We start from the raw sequence: 24,660 nt of genomic DNA on the forward strand, positions 1-24,660 counted from the left end.
AAAGATACCTTGCTTGGTTCAAGAAAGCCGATGAAGTTCAGGGTTTCGCTCTCATCAGAGAAGGCACATGGTGAATATGGTACAGGTTCCTCTCTCATCTGGAAGGGCACATGGCGAACATGGCATCATCTGCTAGCTTCTTATCCTGACTTTCTGTTTCATGAAGCTCCACGGGAGGCATCTTCCTTCTTTATCTCCAAAGGTCACTGACTGGTGGACTCTGCTTCTCGTGGCTATGTCATTCTGCTCTGCTCTCTCTGAATCTCCTTCATTCTCCAAAATGTTTCCCCTTTTATAGGACTCCAGAAACTTATCAAGACCCACCCAAATGGGTGGAGACATGTCGTCACCTAATCCAGTTTAACAACCACTCTTGATTATATCCCACTTCCAGGTAGATGATCTGATTACAGTTTCAAACATACAGTATTGAATAGGGATTATTCTGCCTTTATGAGATGGGATTTAGATTAAAACATGGCTTTTCTAGGGGACATGCATCCTTTCAGACCAGCTCAGCTACCTATATAAGCTTCACAAGAGTACACTTCTATGTTTCATGATCGAGGTCATGGCCTAATAATTTGGGTGTCCCTGAAGTTTGACACAATATCAGGAGTTTCCCTGATGGTAAGGTTTAATAGCTCCATATTCTTTCTCCCATCCCTCAGGGGACTTTGCCAATATTTTTTAACTATCTGTTTAATATACTCTCGGATGTATCCAGGTATTGGAATAATAGGGATTTTGGATTAAGGAACATAGGTGTTATTTTTTTTAAAGTGATCACTTATTAGTAAATAATTTTGTTCTTCCAAGACTTACCCCCTTACTCAAGTAATTCTAAAATAACAAATATTCTGTAATTCCTTTAAAAATGAACTTAGAACTGTACCTGATTCTTCTCCATTTTAGTGAGTGATAAGCATAAGTATCTCTTACCACGCATATTTTCCTTTCTTTTTGCTTTTGCACAAGAGGAAGATCAAAGAATTATGTTTTTTTAAATAAAGGAAAGTGACCATACCGTTCTGGAAAGCAAAAACCAGAAACTCAAGTCATCTCTGAAGAATTAAAAGAAAACTTAAATTGGGTTTTGGCTATCTCTTTTTAAATATTTTTATGGAGAAATTTTCACACACATAGTCCATACAGGGTGTATAATCAGTAGCTCACAATGTCATTACATAGTTGTGTATGTATCACCATGATCTTTTTTAGCACATTTATAACACTGCAGAAAAAGAAATAAAAAGAAAAAGATAAAATTCATACAACCTGTTGTGGTCAGGTTTATGTCAGCTTGGCCAAGTACCTATTTGTCTGGTTGGGCAAGTGCTGGCCTGTCTGTTGTAATGAGGACATTTCGTAGAATTAAATCATGGTGACATCAGCTACATCCACAGCTGATTCCATTTGTAATCAGCCAAGGGGAGTGTCTTCTGCAATGAGTGATGCTTCATCTAATCACTGGAAGCCTTTTAAGGAGGATTCAGAAGAGACAGGCTCTCTTCCTGCTTTGGCCGGCGAGCCTCTCATGTCCAGACTCTCCATCTGAATTGTCCGCTTCACAGCCTGCCCTGCGGATTTTGGACTCTGCATTACCATGGTTATGTGAGACAGTTTTATAAATTTTATTTTTGCAAGTGTTTCCTGTTGATTCTGTTTCTCTAGCGAACCCTAATCAATACAACTTGGTACCAGGAGTGGATCTAAAGAAACAGAATCTTAAAAACGGGTTTTTATGAATGGTTTTCTACACTGACTGGACTCAAAGGCACTAAGGACTCTGATTCCCATAATCAGAATGACACTCCCAATCCATGGAGTGAGTTGGCAAAAGAGATAGTCAAAATATCACCATTTGGTTCTCCTAATGCTTTGCTTGTATGAAGCCAGGCTCTGGGGGATAATGTTTTTGACAGCTTTACAGAGTTTTGTAGAAATAAGAGGTATAGAGATGTTAGTTAGTTGTTGTTAGATACACTGGATATGTTAAGGAGTGAAAGGAAGGGGCTTAAGGCTTCAAAGAGAAGCTTCAGCGCCATCTGACAGATGTGGAAGTTTCTATAGGTATCCTGAGGAAAATCTTTTTTCCTGTAGCCGTAGACTTGAGATCTCTGACAATCAGACTCAGAATTTTATTGTTAGAGTAGCAACTTTACAATGTAAACTGACATCTCATTGTTGCGTGGTGTCTGCTGTTAAAGTGAGGGTGTTGATTGGAAAAGAGTGGGACTCTGAAAAATAGGGTGGTGACATATGAATTGATAATGATGTCGGGGATGAGGTTGAAACCCTAGGTCATGCTGAGTCTTCTCTAGATAACCCTGTAATAGTCTGCTCTGAGGACATAGCTGCCCCACTTCCAGCTTGCCTTGAGGAGTTGGCCACCCAACCTCCTCCTGAAAGGATTAGCCCTAGAGTGGTGTTTCACCAGATGAAACTGCAAATGAATGCCTTGAAGCAAATGGCTTGGAAGATATTTGTAATTCTTTTCATGACCCACCCCTACCACCCCTCATTTCTTCCAGACCTATAACTAGATTAAAGTCCCAACAGGCCCCTAAAGGTGAGGTACAAAGGATTACACATGAGTATAACGTACATGAGGAGGTACGTTATACTCCAAAAGAACTGTGTGTTTTCCAATTTATATAGACAGGAATCGGGAGAATACATCTGGCAATGGACTTTAAGAGTGTGGGATAATGGTGGGAGGAATATCAAGCTGGATCAGGGTGAATTTATTGATAGCGGCCCACTAAGAGATTCTGCATTCAATGTTATTGCTCGAGCGATTAGAAAAGGTATTAACACTTTGTTTGGATGGTTGGTTGAAACATGGATCAAAAGGTGGCCAACATTACCTGAAGTTGAAATGCCAGAACTGCCCTGGTATAATGTAGATGAGGGGATCCAGAGACTTAGAGAGATTGGAATGTTAGAATGGATTTATCATACAAAGCCTACTCTTACACCCCAGGAATGTCCGGAGGATGCACCTTTTACTAGAACAGTGAGAAATAAATTTGTGAGACTAGCACCATCATCCCTGAAGAGCTCTGTGGTTGCACTTCTCTGTAGGTCAGATATTACTGTAGGAACTGCTGTTTGGAGCCTTTGGCAGGCCCCTATAGGAGTATCACAACACAGACCCTTAGGATTTTGGAGCAAAGCCTTCACCATCCTCTGCAGATAACTACTCTCCTTTTGAGAAACAGCTTTTGGCCTGCTACTGGGACATAGTAGAGACTGAACACTTAACCATGGGCCACCAAGTTATCATGAGACTTGAGTTACCTATCATGAGCCGGGTGTTGTCTGACCCACCAAGGCATAAAGTTGGGCGTGCATAGTAGCACTCTGTTGTAAAATGAAAATGGTATATACGAGATAGGGCCAGAGCAGGTCCTGAAGCACATGTAAGTTACATGACTATGTGGCCCAAATGCCCATGGTCTCCACTCCTGCCACATTACCTTCTGTTTCCCAGACCAGAGCTATGGTCTCTTGGGGAGTTCCTTACAGTGAATTGACTGAGGAAGAGAAAACTTGGGCCTGGTTTACAGATGGTTCAGCATTACATGCAAGCACCACCCAAAAGTGGATAGCTACAGCACTCCAACCCGTTTCTGGAGTGTCCTGAAAGGACAGTGGTGAGGGGAAATCCTCCCAGTGGGCAGAACTTCGAGCACTGCACCTGGTTGTTCATTTTGCTTGGAAGGATAACTGGCCAGAAGTGTGTTTGTATACTGACTCATGGGCTGTTGCTAATGGTTTAGCTGGATGGTCAGGGACTTGGAAAGACCATAATTGGAAAATTGGTGACAAAGAGGTCTGGGGAAGAAGTATGTGGATATACCTTTCTGAGTGGGCCAATAACATGAACATATTTGTGCCCCACATGAATGCGCACCAGAGGGTGACTTCAGCAGAGAAAGGTTTTAATAATCAAGTGGATAAGATGACCTGTTCTGTGGGTACACGTCAGCCTCTTTCCCCAGCAACTCCTGTCATTGCCCAATGGGGTCATGAACAAAGTGGTCATGGTGGTAGGGATGGAAGTTATGCATGGTCTCAGCAACATGGACTTCCACTCACCAAGGCTGACTAGGCTAAAGCTGCTGCTGAGTGCCCAATCTGTCAGCAGCAGAGACCCACACTCAGCCCCCAGTATGGCACCATTCTCTGAGGTGACCAGCCAGGTACATGATGTCAGGTTGATGACATTGGACCACTCCCTTCATGGAAGGGGCAGCGATTTGTTCTAAGTGGAATAAACACATACTCTGGATATGGGTTTGATTTCCCTGCACACAATGCTTCTGCCAAAACTACCATCTGTGGGCTTACATAATGCCTTATCCATTGTCATGGTACTCCACACAGCATTGCTTCTGATCAAGGAACACACTTCACAGCAAATGAAATGCGGAAATGGGCACATGCTCATGGAATTCTCTGGTCTTACCATGTTCCCCATCATCCAGTAGCAGCTGCATTGATAGAACAGTGGAATGGCCTTTTGAAAAGTCAATTACACATGCCAACTAGGTGGTAATACCTTTAAGGGCTGGGGTAATGTTCTCTAGAAAACTGTGTATACTCTGAATCAGTGTCTGCTGTATGGTGCTGTTTCTCCCATAGCCAGGATCCATGGGTCCAGGATCCAAGGGGTGGAAATGGGAGTGGTACCACTCAGTATTACCCCTAGTGATCCACTAGGAAAGTTTCTGCTTCCTGTGCCTGAGACCCTGAGCTCTGCTGGTCTACAGGTTTTAGTTCCAGAAGGGGGAATGCTTCCGCCAGGAGAAACAACAGTGATTCCATTGAACTGCAATCTAAGACTGCCACCTGGTCACTTTAGGCTACTGATGCCTCTGGATCAACAAGCCAAGAAGGAGATTATATTATTTATTATTGCGGTGATTGATCCTGACTATCGGGGAAATATGAGTGCAACTGCACAATGGAGGTAAAGATGTCCCCTAGCACGTCTTTTAGTACCATGCCCTCTGATTAAAATCAATGGAAAACTACAACAATCTAATCCAGGCAAGAGTACTGGTGGCTCTGAAACTTCAGGAATGAAGGTTTGGGTCACCCCACCTGGCAAAGAACCACGGCCAGCTGAAGTGCTTGCTGAGGGTAAAGGAAACATGGAATGGGTTATGATCACAACCACGTGATCAGTTATAGAAATGAGGACTATGATGCTGTTTTGTTCATGTTATACTATTTAAATTGTAAAATATCCAGTTTAAGAATGAATATTATCCAAGTATTTGCACCCTGTCCTGAAGAGATTTAATGTGTTTCCAGTTATATGCAGGACAGTTGAGTATTGTTAGGCGAAAGAAAAAAATGCACAGTTATTGTTTTTCATTTAGCAATTAGGTGTGGTTTAAGCGATATGTACAGCTGCCAAGTTGACAAGGGGTGGACTGTCATGGTCAGGTTCATGTGTCAACTTGGCCAAGTGGTGGTACCTATTTGGTTGGGCAAGTGCTGGCATGTCTGTTGCGATGAGTACATTTCATAGAATTAAATCATGATCATGTCAGCTGCATCCACAGCTGAATCCCTTTGTAATCAGCCAAGGGGCATGTCTTTTGCAATGAGTGATGCTTAATATAATACACTGGAAGCCTTTTAAGGAAGATTCAGAAGAGATAGGCTATCTTCCTGCTTCAGCCAGCAAGCCTCTCCTGTGGAGTTCATCCATACCCTCCAGTGTTATCATCGTCTTAACAGCCTGCCCTGTGGATTTTGGACTCTGCATTTCCATGGTTACGTAAGACACTTTTATATATAAATTTTTTATTTGCGAGTGTTTCCTGTTGATTCTATTTCTCTAGGGTACCCTAACTAATACACAACCCATACCCCTTTCCCCTCTCATTGTCCAGTCATATTTCAATCTACCCAGTTTATTTTATCCCTTATCCCCCCCATTATTTATTTATTTGTTATCCATATTTTTTTATGCACCTCTCCATACCCTGCATAAAGGAGCATCAGACACAAGGTTTTCCCAGTCACACAGTCACATTGTAAATACTGTTATACACTATACAGTCATCTTCAAGAATTAGAGCTTGAAACACAGCTCAACAGTTTCAGGTACTTGGTCCAGCCATTCCAATCTATCATAAGCTAAAAGTGGATATCTATATAATGCATAAGAATAACCTCCAGGATAACCTCTCGATTCTGTTTGAAATTTCTCAGCCTCTGAAACTTTATTTTGTCTTATTTCTCTCTTTCCTCTTTTGGTCAAGAATGCTTTCTCAAAACCATGATTCTGGGTCACAGCTCATCCTGGGAGTTATGTCCCACATTGCCAGAAGAAAATTACACCGCTGGGAATCATGTTGCACATAGTGGGGAGGGCAGTGAGTTCACCTGCTGAGTTGATTTAGAGAGAGAGGCCACATGTAAACAACAAAAAAGGTTCGCCAGGAAGTGACTCTTAGGCATAATTATAAGTAGACTTAACCTGTCCTTTGAGGACTAAGTTTCATAGGGGCAAATCCCAAGATCAGTGGTTCAGCTTGTTGATTTAGTTGACCCCACTGCTTGAGAAAAATCAGAAATTCTCCAAATGGGGAAGTTGAATATTTCCTCCTTTCTCCCCAGTCCCCCAAGGTGACTTTGCTAATGCTTTTTTATTCATTGCCCAAATTATTCTGAGATGTATCAGGTTGTCATACAAACCTGGATAAACCAACCAGATCTCACGCCCCATTCAAGATTCCATGTACTTATGGTGTTCAGCTAAACTGACCATACAAGTTAAATTAGGTTATGTGCTACCCAAAATATAAATGTTGCATCAAATAATTATCTCTCCCTTTGGTCTCACACAGAAGTTGAAGTTTTTAAATATGGGTGATATCATCCTTTACACTGTATTCTGATCTTCCTTAGTCCTATTTAGATCAGCATCATTCATATTTGTAGTTGAAGTCCTTTTTAACAGTTCCTGTATGGGCAATGCTGACTTTCATAGCTTCAGAGCTCTAACTCTCAGTCATATAACTCTCAGGTATTATATGAACCATGTAATACCTGAAGTTTCTTGAACGAACAGGTTATATATATACAAACAACTCAATATCTCAGAATTTAGAAATAATAGTTACGACTCCTGAATATATGTGACTGCTGGAAGAGCTTATAAGCTAGGACCCTTTACAATAGGCTCCAACCTGATAACCCATGTTCTCAACTTCAGTTCACCAAGTTCTTGAGTCCATATGAGTAAGGCATGGTAATATTTGTCTTTTTGTTTCTGACATTTCATTCAACACAGTCTATAAGGTTCATTCACCTAGTTGCATGCCTCATAACTTCCTTCCTTGTTGTTGCTGCTCAGAAGTCTACTGTATGTATACACCACAGTTCCCCCTTCCTTCCCTCACTTCCCTCATTGTACCCTTAGGCTACCTCCATCCATTGTGAATTGTAAATCACAAACACTCCAGCCATGAACACCAGTGTACAAATATCCATTCTTTTTGTCCACACACTCAGTTTCCCCAGGTATATAATGGCATTCCCACCCCTAGCCTCCTGTGGAACCACCACACTGCCCTCCAAGGGGCTGCACCTCTCAGTTTCCCTACCGACAGTGAATAGGTACATCTGTTTCACTGCATTTTCTCTAACACTTGTTTCTCTCTGTTCATTTTTAAACAGTTTTATTCACATGTCATACAACCCAACCTAAGTAAATAGCCATGCCTTCACCACCATAATCTATATGACGGCATTTCCTTTTTTTCTGCAAAGAGTCCATACCCCCACCCCTGCCTGTTGACATTTATTTTTAGCATAATGCATTTGTTACATTCAGTGAAAGCATATTACAATGTTACTGTTGGCTATAGACCCTAACTTGCATTGATTGTACTTTGTTCTATATACCATCCATTTTTAACACTTTGCAATGTTGACATTCATTTCTTCCCCTCATGCAAAAATGTATTTATATTTGTATATTTAATCACCATCATAGGCTGTATATTAATCGCTAATATTGTTTACTCAGAAAATCTCTGTTGGAGTAACTGGTACTTGGGACTTTATATGTAGTCATTTTTTGAAAGTTATGATTGGGTAGATATCTAGCAAGAGATGAAAGGACATATGTTTTAGTTTGTAAGCTGTCAGAATACAATATACCAGAAATGGAATGAATTTTATAAATGGAATTTAATAAGTTACAAGTTTACAGTTCTAAGCCTATGGAAATGTCCAAACTAAGGAATCCAGTAAAAGCTTCAGTAATTCAGGGAAAGTCAGTGGGTCTGGAACAGCTCTGTCTGCTGGGAAGTCACATGACTGGCATCTGCTAGTTCTGGGCTCTGTTGCTTTCAGCCTCTGTTCATATGCAGTTCCCTCACTTTGCTTCTCTGGGTCTAAATTTTGTTTCTTCGCTTCCGTTGGCTCTGTCCAGGTTTTAGCTTACTTAACATCTCATGGTGATATCTGCTGAGCTCCAAGCACCTCCACACATCTGTGTCCCTGTTGTCCAGGCGTCTTCCCCGTGTCAGCTTTCTCTGAAGTTTCTGTTGGCTCTGTCATTTCTGAGTCTCTCCCAAATACTTCCTCTGTTAAAGAATTCCAGTAAACTATTCGAGACCCATCTGGAATGGGGATGTCACATCCCATCTAATCAAAGAGTCACACCTACAATTGGGCATACCATGTCTCCATGGAGATAATCTAATAAAAAGTTTCTGATTGAATCGGGATTAAAACATAACTTTTCTGAGGTACATAATACCTTCAAAGTGGTACATTATAAAGCATAAATTTTGGTTCGGAGAACCATGAATCTGGGTTTCCCCCACTAAAGCTGCACAATCCAGTATGGTATTAAGTAGCCACATTTGGCTAATTACCTTTAATTAAACAGTTTCTCAGTCTCACTAGCCTCATTTCAAGTGCTCAATAACAACATGTGATTAGTGGTTATTGTATCAATCAGAAAACAATTCTATTACCATAGTTCTATTTTCATCACGTTCTGTTGAATAGTGCTGTTCTAGAGTTATATGTGTGCAGAAGATATCTGAGCTTTTGTTTTAAAACCTAAATTTCATAACTTTTAACATTTTTATGGTGAATGCAGTATTTCCTGATTTTGTTATCTTCAGATGCTGTGCTGATTTGAAAGGATGTATGTCCCCTAGAAAAGCCATGTTTTAATCTAAATCCCATTTCGTAAAGGCAGAATAATCCCTATTCAATACTGTATGTTTGAATCTGTAATTAGATAATCTCCCTGGAAGTATGATTTAATCAAGAGCGGTTGTTAAGCTGGATTAGGTAGAGGCATGTCTCCACCCATTTGGGTGAGTCTTGATTAGTTTCTGAAGTCCTATAAAAGAGGAAACATTTTGGAGAATGAAGGAGATTCAGAGAGAGCAGAGAATGCTGCAGCACCATGAAGTAGAGTCCACGAGCCAGCGACCTTTGAGATGAAGTGGGAAAATGCCTCCCAGGGAGCTTAATGCCTCCCAGGGAGAAGAAGCTAGCATATGATGCCGTGTCCACCATGTACCCTTCCAGATGAGAGAGGAACCCTCAATGTGTTTACCATGTGCCTTTCCAGATGAGAGAGAAACTGTGACTGTATTTGCCAGATGCCTTCTCACTTGTGAGAGAAACCCTGAACTTCATCAGCCTTCTTGAACCATGGTATCTTTCCCTGAATGGATGACTTTGATTGGACATTTCTATGTACTTGTTTTGATTGGGACATTTTCTCGGCCTTAGAACTGTAAACTAGCAACTTCTTAAATTCCCCTTTTAAAAAGCCATTGCGTTTCTGGTATTTTGCATTCCGGCAGCTAGGAAACTAGAACAGACGCTATTTGGACTTTGAGTGTAGCCAGTGATGAACTGTTTTGGTCTTTAAAATATTAGGCAAGTTATTCTCACAATATGGATTTACTGTGAATAAGAATTCTGGAATTCACATTAACCCGTATCCTATAGCTCTTCAATAGCTACTTTTTTTTCTTCTTAGAGAAGTTGTGGGCCTGTAGAAAATCATGCATAACATACAAGAGTTCCAGATACCAACCTATTATTAACACCTTTGGTGTTAATATCTCTTCTGTTCACTAAGTAGTCTTTGGAAACTTTTTTTTTAATTTGTTACAGAGAATTTAAAACATTTGCAAAGTAAATGAACTAGTATAATGAATTTCCCAGCACCCAGCTTCAACAACCATAAAAAAATATGCCAACGTATTAATAACACGTTGGTGTTGAACATTTGTTACAATTGATGAAAGCATGTTTTTATAATTGTACAATGAACTATAGTCCATGGTGTAACTTATAATTCACTGTTGGAGTAGTGTAGTTTCAGGGATTTTTAAAAAATTTTTATTTTATTTCCATATATACAACTTAATATTTTCCCTTTAACCATCTTCATATATGTAAGTGCTCACAATATTGTGCTGTCTTCACCAACATCCATTATGAAAACATTTCCATTGTTCCAAGTATGTATATGTATGATTATATACATATGTATGCATTATGTACTTTACATAATTAAAGTCATAGTGGAAATAAAGTTTTTATTTCTTTAGAAAAACTTAATATTATGTTTTAAATATCTCTTCTGTTCACTAAGTAGTCTTTGGAAACTTTTTTTTAATTTGTTACAGAGAATTTAAAACATTTGCAAAGTAAATGAACTAGTATAATGAATTTCCCAGCACCCAGCTTCAACAACCATAAAAAAATATGCCATTCTTGTTTCATCTCTGCCTCTATTCACTTCCCCTTTTCCACACTTGTTTATTTTTTAATAAACATGTAGAACTACACATATCTTAACTCTGTAGTTTTTTATTTCATTCAAATAAATTTATTTGTTGTAACTTTGCTCTGTCTGGATTATTTAGTTTGGTTCAGTTGTGAGAACAATCTTTAAAGGATGATCATTCACTAACTTAATGGATCAAATAAGAAAGTGGAAAATATAAAGTATCAGGAAACATACATTCTGGGCTAGGTAAGTTTGTTAACTAGTCTAAACTGGCTGACCCATTAAACATAATCTCCTCAGGAAAAAAATGACCCTTCTATTAACTGATACATAGGATTTCTCATTCAAATAAAAGTGGATATACCAACTGACATAGAAGCTAGCTAAAATACAAAGAAGTAATCCTACCATTTAGAATACTTCAGTTTCAGGATTAAAATGCATACATTTAAGAGTAGCTCATCTGGTTGAAAGTTGGCACAAGATACTAAATTCCTCCCCAAAACAGAAAGCCCAAAGAAAGATTGTTGAAGAGTCTGACTTTATGATCTTACTCATCACTCCTTCACTTGGGAATACACTTGAGACAGGAGATGTGGTTGCAGTTGGAGAGAATTCCATAACAGTGCTCACTGGGGTTGACTTTCCGATACACCACCTCCTTGCAAATCTCACAAACCATGCTCTTACTGCGCTGTAGAGCAAGTAAGAGCTTCCTGTCCTCATGGGTCTCAATACAGGATTTTATATGTTGTGATCTCTGGACAGCATCCATTGGACATAGGACTTGCAGCCCACACATATCACATGAATCTCCATGGGGGGACACATCATTCTCCCCATATCAGCACTGTCCCACTGTAGCATAAGGACAAAGCTGCTTCTTTGTTTGCACAGCAGTTTGCTTTTTCTTGAGCCCTATGTGGATGCTCCAGTACAGGAAAGGGCAGTATGGCCACAGTATGCTTGTGTGAAATAAACTCATTGTCGTTCAAGCCAGTCTTCTGTGCCTGCTCCTATACTTGCAAAGTTTGAATTTCTTGACTCAGCTTCACCTGCATTCATTTCAACAAGTAGTCTACTGATGAAAGACTTGAAAAAGCAGCAAGGGATGATTTTGCAGTTAAATCTGCAGCAGTTACTTTGTGTTTCAGTGGCTTGCTTTGTTCATCTCTGTAGAGGTCTCTGTAAATATAGTACCCTCGCTGAAAATACTTACACACTATACTATGTGGCCTGTCAGAGAGGTCATGTGAGTAGCAATAGTTATCACTGTGTCATGGTCAGGTTAATGTGCACCTTGGCCAGGTGTTGGTGTCTGGTTGTCTGGTTGGTGAAGTGCTAGCCTGTCTGTTGCTATGAGGACGTTTCATGGACTTAAATCATCATCATCTTGGCTGCATCCACAGCTGATTGCATTTGCATTTTGCAATCAGCTAAGGAGAGTGTCTTCTGCAATGAATGATGCTTAATCTAATCATCAGAAGGCTCTTAAGGAGGATTCAGAAGAGACTGTCACTCTGCTTCCGCCAGCCAGCCTCTCTCGAGAGTTTGTTGAGGACGTTCATTGGAGCTGCCAGCTTGTGGCCTGCCCTATGGATCTTGGACTCTTACATCTCCATGGTTGCCCAGCCAGCCTCTCAAGAGTTCATTGAGGAAGTCATCAGATCTGCTAGCTTGCGGCCTGCCCTACAGATCTTGGACCCTTGTATCCCCATAGTTACCCAGCCAGCCTCTCCCAAGAGTTTATTGAGGACCTTCATCAGAGCTGCTGTGGTAGTTAGATTCAGTTGCCCACTTGGCCAGGTGACGGTGCCTAGTTCTGTTGCTGTGAATGAGCCAATGATGTGTGAACCTCATCTGTTGCTGATTACATCTGCAGTCGGCTAGGAGGCATGCCTGCTGCAATGAATGATGTTTGACTTAATTGGCTCATGCTTAAATGAGAGAGCTTAACATACCACAGCCCAAGAAGCTCAGCATACCTCATCTCAGCACTTGCAGCTCAGCCCAGGCCTTTAGATATGCAGAAAGAAATCACCCCAGAGAAAGTTGTTTGGAACCCAGAGGCCTGGAGAGAAGGCCAACAGAGATCATCCTGTGCCTTCCCACATTAGAAAGAACCTCAATTGAAAGTTAGCTGCCTTTCCTCTGAAGAACTAATGAAATAAATCCCCTTTTATTAAAAGCCAATCGGTCTCTGGTGTGTTGCTTTCCAGCAGGCAGCATGCTAGAACAAAATTTGGTACCGGAGAGTGGGGTACTACAAATACTAGATATGTTGGAATGGTTTTTTGGATGGCTAAGGGGAAGATTTTGGAGGAACTGAGAAGAGAATGATGGAGAAGTCCTGGAGTGCTTGAAGAGACTTTTGGTGTAAACAGAGCCACTGTCAGTCTGGAAAAGGGGGACACAAAAGAGACAAATTGGAGTTTGCCCAGTGAGAACCATAGAAGTTTGGGTCTGAAGTCAAGAAATGTCAGCCAGGAGAGCGGACCCACCCATTTATATGGAGAGGGTGAGTTTGCCCTGAGGCCAGAGGATGAGTCTTCCATCTCGTTGCAGTGGAAGAGTTATGCTGCCTCAGGCCTTTGAGAAGGTATAGCATGCTCCTTGGGGACTAAGGAGAGCCTGGCTGCCACCAAATGAAGGGGTTGAGGGTGTGCCCCAGAAATGGCAGAGACCCCAGGTGTGGCCCCGATGCTTGGAGAGGGCAGAGCCAAGGAGAAGGTGATCTGTTCAATGTTCCCCAAGGTTGATTGGGAAAGAGGCGGGCCACTGCATAGGCCCTTGGAAAGGGTGGGACTGCCACTTTCTAAAGCCAAAGGGTGAATGACTTTCAGACATTGAAATCCAATGGCGTTTGCTCTACAGGTTTTACATCTGTGTTCCTTCCAATTTCTCTCTATGGAAATGAAAACCTATATCCTGTGAATATCCTCCTTTGCATGTTGGCACCAGATAACTTGCTTTGCGATTCATAGGTCCACAACTAAAAGACAATGTTTTGCCCCTTAATATTGTTTGAGGTGATGCATGTAGTTGCCAAGTGGACAAGGGGTGGACATGTGGTAATTAGATTCAGTTGTCAACTTGGCCAGGTGAAGGTGCCTAGTTTTGTTTCTGTGGACATGAGCCAATGGTATGTGAACCTCATCTATTGCTGATTACATCTGCAGTCGGCTAGGAGGCATGCCTGCTGCAATGAATGATGTTTGACTTAATTGGCTGGTGCTTAAATGAGAGAGCGTAACATAGCATGGCCCAAGCAGCTCAGCGTACCTCATCTTAGCACTTGCAGCTCAGCCCAGGCCTTTACAGTTACAGAAAGAAATCACCCCGGAGAAAGTTGTTGGAACCTAGAGGCCTGGACAGAAGGCCAGCTGAGATCACCCTGTGCCTTCCCATGTAAGAAAGAACCTCAGTTGAAAGTTAGCTTCCTTTCCTCTGAAGAACTAAAGAAATAAATCTCCTTTTATTAAAAGCCAATCGGTCTCTGGTGTGTTGCATTCCAGCAACTAGCTAACTACAACAGCTGCCGGTTTGCAGCCTGGCCTGCAGATCTTGGACCCTTGCAACCCCATGGTTGCCCAACCAGCCTCTCTTGAGAGTTTGTTGAGGACCTTCATTGGAGCTGGTGGCCTGCCCTACACAACTTGGACTCTACATTCCCACGGTTACTTGAGACACTTATAAATGTTGTATTTACAGAAATCTGCAAGTTCTGTTTCTCTAGACAACCATAGATAGTACACTGTCCTTACAAGGCCCATGCATAAGATACCTGCACATGACCCATTTAGTCCAGTTGCTGCCACTGCCGTTGTTGCTACCTTCTCCTCCTCCTGCCCTCAGGGAGAGGGAGATAGATGATTGTGGGGATAAGGATTGGGGAGGCTGCTGCCAACTACCCTGCTACCACCCCTGATGTTGTGGCTGTTATACTATTAACTATAGTTCATGGTGTAACTTAGGGTTCACTGCCTCCAGAGAGCTGCACTACCCTGCTTCCCAGCTAGCAATGAAATTGTACATCTCTTTCTCTACATTTTCCTAAGCACTTGTATCTCTCTGTTCATTTTTAAACAGTTTTATTCATATATCCTACAATCCAGCCTAATTAAAAAAATTGATGGTTCCTGATATAATCATATAGGCATTCCTTTGCCACCATCATTAAGATGGTCTCTTGTTTAAACCCACCTGATATAGTTAATTGCTGAACCCACTTGGCTATTTAAGCCTCTTTTTCTTTTTTCAAACCAGAGTAGTTTTGTTATTGTTGTTACTGTTTTAAACCAAAGATCACTGCAAGGTAAATTTCTCACTAAACCCAGAGAATTCACTAATGCTGAGGAAACTTTGCTCTGTTCGTTAAACTTTGTGTCTGCATTCTCAAAATTGCTTTGGTAGGTGTCTTTTCTGAATTGAGAAAATTCTAGAATACTTCTCATTTAAGTAACTGATTGGTAATTTGATTTTGAATTCGGAGTCCCTGCAGTTCCAGAAATATTAAGTGCCTACCAAGCTCAAAGCATTCTGCTGATTTGCTAGAAGGATATGAAGATAAGACACAATCCCTATCTTTAAGTTGTTTATATTGTGATGGGTAATTATTACACATATAAATATACTAAAAGATAGAAATAACAAATTTTATAAGAGAGAATAAATACTGTCCTGTGTATTTTAGAGTATGGGAATAACACATTTGGTTGGTGTGCCGAAAATATTATGTACTCCAGAAAAGCCATGTTTTAGTCCTGATTCCATCTTGTGAAGGCAGCTGTTTCTTTTAATCCTGATTCAGTAATATAGGTTAGAATCTTTTAATTAGATTATCTCTATGGAGATGTGACACACCCAGTTGTGACTCCACCTATTCCAGGTATGTCTTGATTAGTTTACTGGAATCCTTTAAAAGAGAAAGCATTTTGGAGAAACCTCAGAAATGACAGAGTGTTAGATATGACAAGCCTCAGAGCCAACAGCAACTTCACAGCAGAGATGACACAAATGCATTCATGTGAAGAACAGAGACGTGGATGTTTGGAGATGCTTCGATCCCAGCAGACATTGCCATGAGACATTAAGCAAATCAGAACCTGGAGACCGCCAAGGGAGGCCAAGATATGAAAGCCAGCCTCAAAGAGACAAAGTGAGGAATGCCCACATGAACAGAGGCTGAAAGCAAGGAGCCCAGAGCATGGGATTAGCAAGGGACCAGTGTGCCTTCCCAGCTTACAGAGGTGTTCCAGATGCATCTGCCTCAAGTTAAGGTATTTTTTCCCCTGGATGCCTTAGTTTGAACATTACCATACGCTTATGACTGTAAACATGTAATTTATTAAATTTCCTTTATGAAACCTCTTCCAGTTCTGGTATATCACATTCCAGCAGCTTGCAAACTAACATAGTTGATAAAGATGAAGTCCTCAAGAGAGGTGGTGGTTTTAGAAGGGCCTAGAAAGATGGGTAACGTTTTATCCATTTTTGGGTATTAAAAAAATTTTGCTTTTTTTTTAGTTCTTTCCTTCCTCCTTTTCTCTGCCCTTTCCTCCCTCCCATCATTTCTTTCCCTTCTATCCAATCCCTTCTCTGTTTTCCTTCCCCTACCTTCTTTCCATCTTTAAATCCTTTCCCACTAGCAGTAATGCCAAACAGTGATCCCTGGATTAAGATGGTAACATGAGTAACATATTAAGAACTGCTATATGTCCAAGAAATTTTACACATTTTTTAAGGCATAGAGTGAATATGTAACTTATGCAAATTTACAACTAGTAAATGACAGATCTGGGATATGAACCTTGGGAGTACAGTTTTTGGCCTCTCACTGTTGTGGTTACTTATAATGATAAACAACATAATAATAATAATAAATAGAACAATATAAATATCAAAAATAGGTTGTTGCTTATTACCACACGATATTGGTCAATATAGAAAAATTATCACACTATATTATGAGCAAAGAGGTTACAGTAGAAGCAAAGAAGTTCAGAAGAAATATGCATACCATACATGTAATAGCAAAAAGACTATAAAGGATACATGTCAAGTTTCTGAGTGATGGGATAATGGGTAACTTTTTCTTTTGTTTTTCATATTTTCTGGGAAGACTATATACTGTTGATATCAGAAAAATATTAAAAGAAGTAATACACATTTTTTTCCAAGAAAGATTACAAAATACGGAATTATAGAAAGAATAAAATGGCAATAATCCTACTACCTGATGTTGGTTTTTTTGTGTGATTTATTTCAGTCTTTATTCTGTGCATAGATCTTTTTAATAGTTATAATCATGCAGTTATATAGTTTTACGTAGCCTGTTTTTTTTTTTTTTACCTAATCATTTATGGGGTTTTTTTTTCCACGTTGCTATCTTATTTTATTTTATTTTTTTGCATAGGCAGATCCAAGAAGCGAACTTGGGTCTCTGGCATGGCAGGCAAGAATTCTGGCACTGAGCACCATCACACCGCCTACTATTTTATTCTTTATAAACATAACTGTAAATTATTTCATGTTTGTCCAACAAGTACCCAGTTCTTATTTTGGGACATTTAAGTTTTGAAGATTTTGCTATTTTTATATGTAATGCTGCAGTGAACATCTTTGTACAGAAATAATTTTCCTCTAGAGTTATTTTTTTAGGATAGAATCTTAGAAATGGAGTTATTGGATAGATGTGTAGGATTTTGATAGATGTTCAGGGAGGTGGAAGACAAATGAATACTTTCAGAATTGTACTTCATATGCACCCCATGTAGAACTCCATAAAATAACAGGTTGTTACATGAATAGAGATGCCAAGAGTGACTGGGTTTAGTTGTTAACATTAGTACTATTTTAATGAGTATAGCGATTAATAGATAATCAGCCTACCCTTTTACCTATAATCTTCCCTGTGTCCCTGAAATGAAAGTCACCTCTCCTTTCACTGAATGTCTAATAGTGTTTTTAATCCATTTTGCTAGTCTATGTGACTTTTTTCACTTTTTTTATGGTATAATGTAACATATAAACAAAGTAAAGAAAGAAAAAAGCAATAATTTTCAAAGCACAGTGCAACAATCCGAATTTTTTTTATAATTAAAATTGACTTTTTTGTGTGTATGTGAAAAATAACGTATCAAAAAAGCAATAAATTTGAAAGCACAGCACAACAATCAGTTGTAGAACAGATTTCAGAGTTCTTTATGGGTTACAGTTGCACAATTTCAGGTTTTTACTTCTAGCTGCTCTAAGGCACTGAAGACTAAAAGAGATATGAATATAATGATTCAGCAATCATACCTGTTTGTTAAACCCTACCTTCTCTCTACCAAAACCTTTGGTCTTTCTTCCACTCTTTAGGAGTATTTGGGCTATGTCCATTCTAACTTTTTCATGTTGGAAGTGGCTGTTGATAATAAAGAGGAGGGGGATGGAATTAGTTGATATTCTGGAGAGGCTGGACCCCCTAGATTTCAGGATTTATCTGGTCCAGGGACCCATCTGGAGGTCTTAGGTTTCTGGAAAGTTACCCTAGGGCATGAAATATTTGTAGACTCTTATATATTGCCCTAGGTATTCTTTAGGCTTGGCTGGAATGGTTTTGGTTGTGGTTTCACAAATTATGATAGATAGTGACGTCTAATTGAAACTTTCATAAGAGTGACCTCCAGCGTAGCCTCTTGACTATCTGAACTCTCTCAGTCACTGATACCTTATTTGTTACACTTCTTTGCCCCCTTTTTGTCAGGATGGCATGGTTGATCCCATGGTGCCAAGGCCTGGATTCATCCCTGGGAGTCATCTCCCAAGTCACCAGGGAGACTTTCACCCTTGGATGTCATGTCTTATGTAGTGGGGGAGGGCAATGATTTCACTTGCAGAGTTGGGCTTAGAGAGTGAATCACTTAGAGAGATCCTCCAGAAGTAACTCTTAGGCATACCTATAAGTAGGTTAAGTTTCTCTGCTATATACATAAACTTCACAAGAGCAAGCCTCAAGATCAAGGGTTTGGCCTATTGATTTGGGTGTCCCTAATGTTGGATTCAGTACCGTGGGTTTCCCAGGTGGTAAAGTTTAATAAGTTCCATGTTTTTTCTCCCATCCCTCAAGGGACTTTGCCAATACTTTTTGATTATCTGCTTAATATAGCATTACATTATACTATATAGGATTAAAGGCCCTCATTCTTATTCTGGGCTCCCTGTGTTTGGATTCTTTAAATGATCTATCCAGACAGGTTGAGTTAGATTATGTGTTATAGAAAATTTAGGTTCTGGACAGAATAAACCTGCCTTCCTTACGCCTGTGTGCTCAATTACTGTAATCCCAATCTGATTACCTTCGTTCTTATCTCTAAATGCCAGGTTATATATGTTTATATAACAGCCTCTCAAAGTCCATAAATAATAACTAACACTCCGGACTAAATGTGACTGTTACAAGAGCTTGCAGTCTAGGCCCCTGTTTTATTATAAGCATTTTCTAAAGGAGATCATGCAATCATTGCTCTTTTATTTTGCCTCATCAAATGTCCCACAGGTTCATTCACAGTGTTGCGTGCCTCATAACTTCATTCCTTTTGGCATCAGCTCAGTATTTGATCATATGTATACGCAATTATTCGCAAATCTATTTCTCAATCAGTGTATTCTTCAGCCACCTCCATTCATTAGGCATCATGTATAATATTCAAAGTCAACAGCCCATCAACACTCTCAATTTTAGATAATTTCATTGTTTCCAAGAGAAAGATAACCAATAAACACACCCTCACCCAACAGAAAATCTAATCCTCACCTTAACTCTTGTCCCTCCCCCCATTATGTCCCCCCTGGTGGTGCTGTGGTACTGTCTTTTGATTGGGGATTTTAATCCATTAACATTTAGTGTTTTTACTGTAAAGGCAGTACTTTCTTCTACCATTTTGTGTTTTGGACTTTATGTATCTTTTTTTTTCCCCTTTTTACCTTTACTGATAGTCTTCATTTCTACACTCTTTTACAGACCTCTCTCTTCTGTCTTTTCCTATCTGCCTGTTGTACTCCCTTTAGTATTTCTTGTAGAGCCAATCTCCTAGTCACAAAGTCTTTTAGTGACTGTCTGAAAATATTTTGAACTCCCCTTCAGTTTTGAAGGACGGTTTTGCTGTGTATAGAATTCTTGGTTGGCAGTTTTTCTCTTTCAGGATTTTAAATATATCACTGCCACCTTGCCTCCGTGGTTTCTAGTGAGAAATCCACACATTGTTTTATTGTGCTTCCTTTGTATGTGATAGATTGCTTTTCGCTTGCTGCTTTCAAAATTCTCTGTCTTTGACATCTGACAATGTATTTAGTAAATGTCTTGGAATCTGTCTGTTTGGCTCTATTCTGTTTGAGGTTTGCTGCCCTTGGAGCTGTAGCTTAAGTCTTGCTGCCCCCTTTCCTTTCTCTTCTCCATTTGGGACACCCATAACATGTATATTCATGCATTTGATGTTGTCATTCAATTCCTTGAGATCCTGCTCCTATATTTTTTTCCTGTATCTGTGCTTTTATGTGTTGAATTTTAGATGTCGCGTCCTCTAGCTCACTAATTCTTTCTTCTGCCTCTTCAAATCAGCTGTTGTACGTCTCCATTGTTTTTTCATCTTTTCTTTTGTGCCTTTCATTCCCATAAATTATGTGATTTATTTTTCCAAACTTCTGAGTTCTTCATTATGTTCACCCAGTGTCTTCTTTATATCCTTCATTTCTTTTGCCATATCTTCCCTCAACTCAATTTGATTTTTTATGTAGTTTTGCCTATCTGTTTGAACATCTTTAGTTAGTTGTTTCAACTCCTGTATTTCATTTGAAATGTTGGTTTGTTCCTTTCACTGGCTCATATCTTCAGTTTTCCTCATGTGACTCATTATTTTTTGCTGGCATCTAAGTATTTGATTTCCTTAATTAGTTTATTCTGGTGGTTGTTTTTGCTCTTCTACCTAGGGTTTTCTCACTGGTTGGCTTTGTTCTCTATTTGTTCTTTGGTGTTCAATTCAACTTTTTCTAGACCTCTAGCATAGCTTCTGTTTAACTGATCAGAATTTTTCAGCTCTTTTTTCTCTGCTTCTTTCTCTGTATATATGGAACCTTTTTTTGAGGAAGTCTCTGCAAGCATGATCAACGCCAGTCAGATTTTCCCTGACCAGACAGGCGCGCATCTCAGGAGGAGAGAGCAGCCAGTATGAAGTTTCCCTGATGGTAGGACCCAGCAGGTAGTCACACTTTCCCATGAAGTCTTTAGACTGTGAGCTTTTCCTATGCTGGCCAGCATATGATGCCTTTTCTGCCCACAGCGTCCCACCAGCAGTGCCTTTAATTTCAGCTGCCTCTCTCTGCCAGAGGTGTGGTTAAGACAGAAGTTGAGTTAGAGGCGGTTTTAGGTTGCTTTTGTTCTCCAGCCCCTAGGGGCTGAATTCCTTGAAGGAGGGCTGCACTTGAGCTGGGTCCCACCCCTTTTCTTGGGGTAAGATACACTTTTTAGGAAATTGTCTCTATTTACCTATTTACTTGTCTCAGAAAATGTGTTTATCTGTCCTTGCCTAGGGCAGTGCTGAAGCTTGAGAGTGCTGGCATTTCTATCATTGAGCTATTAAGAAGTATTAAAAAAAAAAAAAAAGAAGAAAAGAGGACCTCAGCTCCCTTGGTCCAACAGCTGGAGTGTTGAAGTTGGTGTATGGTTCTGTGTGTCCCCAGGCTCTATGTGCCTCCTTTTCTTGGGGCCTAGCCCTGTTCCAGTATTTTGTGCTATCCAGCTCATAAAGCCTCTTTCTTGTTTGTTTGATTTTGCTCTCAGCCGTACGTCTTCTCTGCCAGGGTGAAAACTCTGGTTCTTTTAGTTCTCCAGGTTTATTTGTGTTCTGGGCCTGTTTTCAGCAGTGTGAATTTCTTACGTCATTCTGCAGTAGGAACTTGGTTGAGCTAACTTCCTTGCTACTAGTAGAGTCTGTTTCCTTTCCCCTCTGGAACCAGACTGCTGTGCCCATGGGGGAGGGATACCAACTTCCTAGGCTTGGGGAACTAGGGAGACAGTTCTGTGTGGGATCTTAGCCATTCCAGACTTGTGTACGACATAAGTCTGGTCACTGATGGCTCCCCAACAGTTGTTCCATACAGTTCCTGGCTATTTTTCTCCTGTTACTTTGAAATTCATGGTCCGTTTTGTAGTTCTGTCCCCTTCTCATTTCCTTAATATTGCTTATTTTTATCTTCCATTTCCTTCTTTCTTACTCAGTCTTTATCAGAATTTTTTTCCTTTCTTTTTTCCTTTTTGGAGGGACAAGTTATTTTATGTTGTTCTTTTTCTGTCTTTTAAAATTGGATGTTTAGCTCACTTCTTTTCAACATTTCTTCTATTTTAATATATGCTTTTAAAGTTGTAAAATTTGCCAGTTCCTCCTTTAACTGTATTCGACAACTTTTATATCTGTTGCATTTTCATTTTCATTATTTTGCATTTGATATTTTCTAATTTTCATTGAGATTTCTTCTGAGGTTTTTTTAGATGTACTTAAAATTTTATCGAGTATTTTCATTTAGTTTTTTGTTGATTTGTATCCTAATTGCTTTGCGATTAGAAAATGGTATATATAATATACAGTCTTTGAAAATCAGTAATACTTGTTTTGTTGTATAATATATGGTCAGTTGTCACAATAATATGTATACTTGAAAAGAATTTAGTCTTTAGTCATTGAGTGTGGTATTTCTATATGTCCATTAAGTAGAGTTTTTGTTCGTGTTTACTTCTTGTCTTTTTAAATTTACTTTGTCTATTATTACCCAGATGATTATCTTATGGTTTCCAACTTATATGATGAATTTGTCAGTTTTTTCCTACTTAGCTTCATCAATTATGTGGTATAATTGATTAAGGTGTTATTTGAGCCTACATGTTTAGAATTGTTATGCTTATATTGTTGTATCAGTATAAATCAAGCTCTTTATCAGTAATTAGTTAACATCTTAGGAAATAATTTTTACTGTAAAGTCTCTCTTCTTTGATTTTAATATAGATGTATAAACTTCTTTATGGATATTCTGGATATCTTTTTTCATGCTTCCTTTTATACCTTTTTTTGTCCTGTGTTAGGTTTGTCTGTTATACATGGCTTATCATTGGACATTTTCTCTAGTCTGATACTATTTATGTTTTAACTTGAGAGCTTATTCATTATATTTTAATATTTTTACTAATTTTGATTTTTTTCTGTGACTTTAATTTGTGTTTTTTGTTTGTCCTACTTTTGTTTGTTTTTGTTTTATTATGTTGTTGTTTTTGCTTTTCTTGCTTTTATATTTTTTCCCTTCCAGTGTGGAGATCACAGGCAAAATGTCATTCTTTTTAGTGGTTACCCTAAAAAATTAATTATTCATCATTTAACTTTTTTTACTATTTCTTTATTGTGAAGTATCACATATATATAAAAAGTAGTGAATTACAAAGTATATTGTAATGAGTGGTTATAGAACAGATTTCAGAGTTTGGAATGGTTTACATTTTCATAATTTTAGTTTTTTCCTTCTAGCTGCTCCAAGACATTGGAGACTGAAAGAAGTATTGATATGATTCAGCAGTCATACTCATTTGTAAAATCCTATTTTCTCCATTATAACTCCTCCTTCTCCTTTGATACTTCTCCCTAGGGGATCGGGCTGTGGGTATTGGGGCATTGGGTTGTAGCCATTCTAACGTTTTGATATTGGAAAGGGGTGTTAATAATAAGGGCTAAGGGGATTGAACTAGTTGATGTTTTTGGAGAGGCTGGCCTCTCTGGATATCAGGAATTATCTGACCTAGGAATACATCTGGAGGTTGTAGATTTCTGGAAAGTAATCTTAGCATGTGAAACTTGTAGAATCTCAGAAAGAGCCCTAGGTGTTCTTCAAGGTTAACAGGAATGCTTTTGTTGGGGGTTGTCACACCATGGTAATTCGCAATATATGTCTGAAATTTGCATAGCCTTCAGTATAGCATCTGGACTCTATTTGAACTCTCATAGCCACTGATATCTCATTTTGTTACATTTCTTGTTAGCCTTTTGGTAAGAAGGCATTGTTGATCCCCTGGTGCCAGGGCATGCTTTCACCCCAGGATGTCATGTCCCATGTAGGGGAGGGGGCAATGATTTTACTTACAGAGTTTGGCATACAGAGAGAGGCCACATATGAGCAACAAAAGATGTTTTCTTGTATGTAACTCTTAGGTATAACTATAGGTAGGTTTAGCTTCTCTGCTGCATTTATGAACTTCGCAAGATCAAGAGCTTGGCTTGTTGACTTGGGAATCCCTAATGTTTGAGACAGTATCAGGGGTTTCTCCAGTGCTATAGCTTCAAAGAAATGTATTTTTTTTCTCCAATCCCTCAAGAGACTTTGCTACTACTTTTTAATTATCTGCTCAACATACTCTAGGATGTATCCAGGTATTGCAGTAAGCTATATAGAATGATAAGCCCTCTTATAATTCTTATAATTACAGAATTATAAGCCCATTCTGGGCTTCATGTGTTTGGGGTGTTTAAATGAGCTATTCAGACAGGTTGAGTTAGATGATGTGCCACAGCAAATTTAGCTTTGTATAACATGAACTTCTCTTCCTTTGTTCTAAAATACAGACAATGTCCTCCTCACCCCTATAATCTGATTTACCTTAATCTCAACCCAGTTGGCTTCATTCTGATCTCTAATTGAAGCCTGATCTCTTTTTCAATTTCTTTAACTGTTGTTGTATGTGGCAGTGCTGACCTTCAGAACTGCAGAACTCCTACTCTGTGTCTTCGGTGTCATACCATTACCCAAACTTCCAGGGAAATATCAGGATACACAAATAT

At 39.4% G+C, this 24,660-nt stretch overlaps 1 protein-coding gene and 1 pseudogene across 7 annotated transcripts in view; one reads left to right on the forward strand and one right to left on the reverse strand.

The window, feature by feature from the left end:
* PCCA (propionyl-CoA carboxylase subunit alpha) overlaps positions 1-24,660 on the forward strand; it is a 626,991-nt gene that overhangs the window by 350,813 nt on the left and 251,518 nt on the right. Inside the window, exon 20 of one of the 7 annotated variants that reach the window (XM_077158591.1) lies at positions 5,698-6,968. The exons of the other annotated variants lie outside the window; for them this stretch is intronic. Within the exon in view, the coding sequence (XP_077014706.1) occupies positions 5,698-5,818 (121 nt within the window). The 3' untranslated portion in view covers positions 5,819-6,968. Of the gene's footprint in view, positions 1-5,697; positions 6,969-24,660 lie in introns of those variants that run through there. 7 annotated transcript variants of the gene reach the window in all.
* LOC143679655 (E3 ubiquitin-protein ligase makorin-1 pseudogene) lies at positions 11,367-21,725 on the reverse strand (annotated as a pseudogene).

Source organism: Tamandua tetradactyla, chromosome 4 (genome assembly GCF_023851605.1).
Source record: "Tamandua tetradactyla isolate mTamTet1 chromosome 4, mTamTet1.pri, whole genome shotgun sequence".
Lineage (NCBI taxonomy): Eukaryota > Metazoa > Chordata > Mammalia > Pilosa > Myrmecophagidae > Tamandua > Tamandua tetradactyla.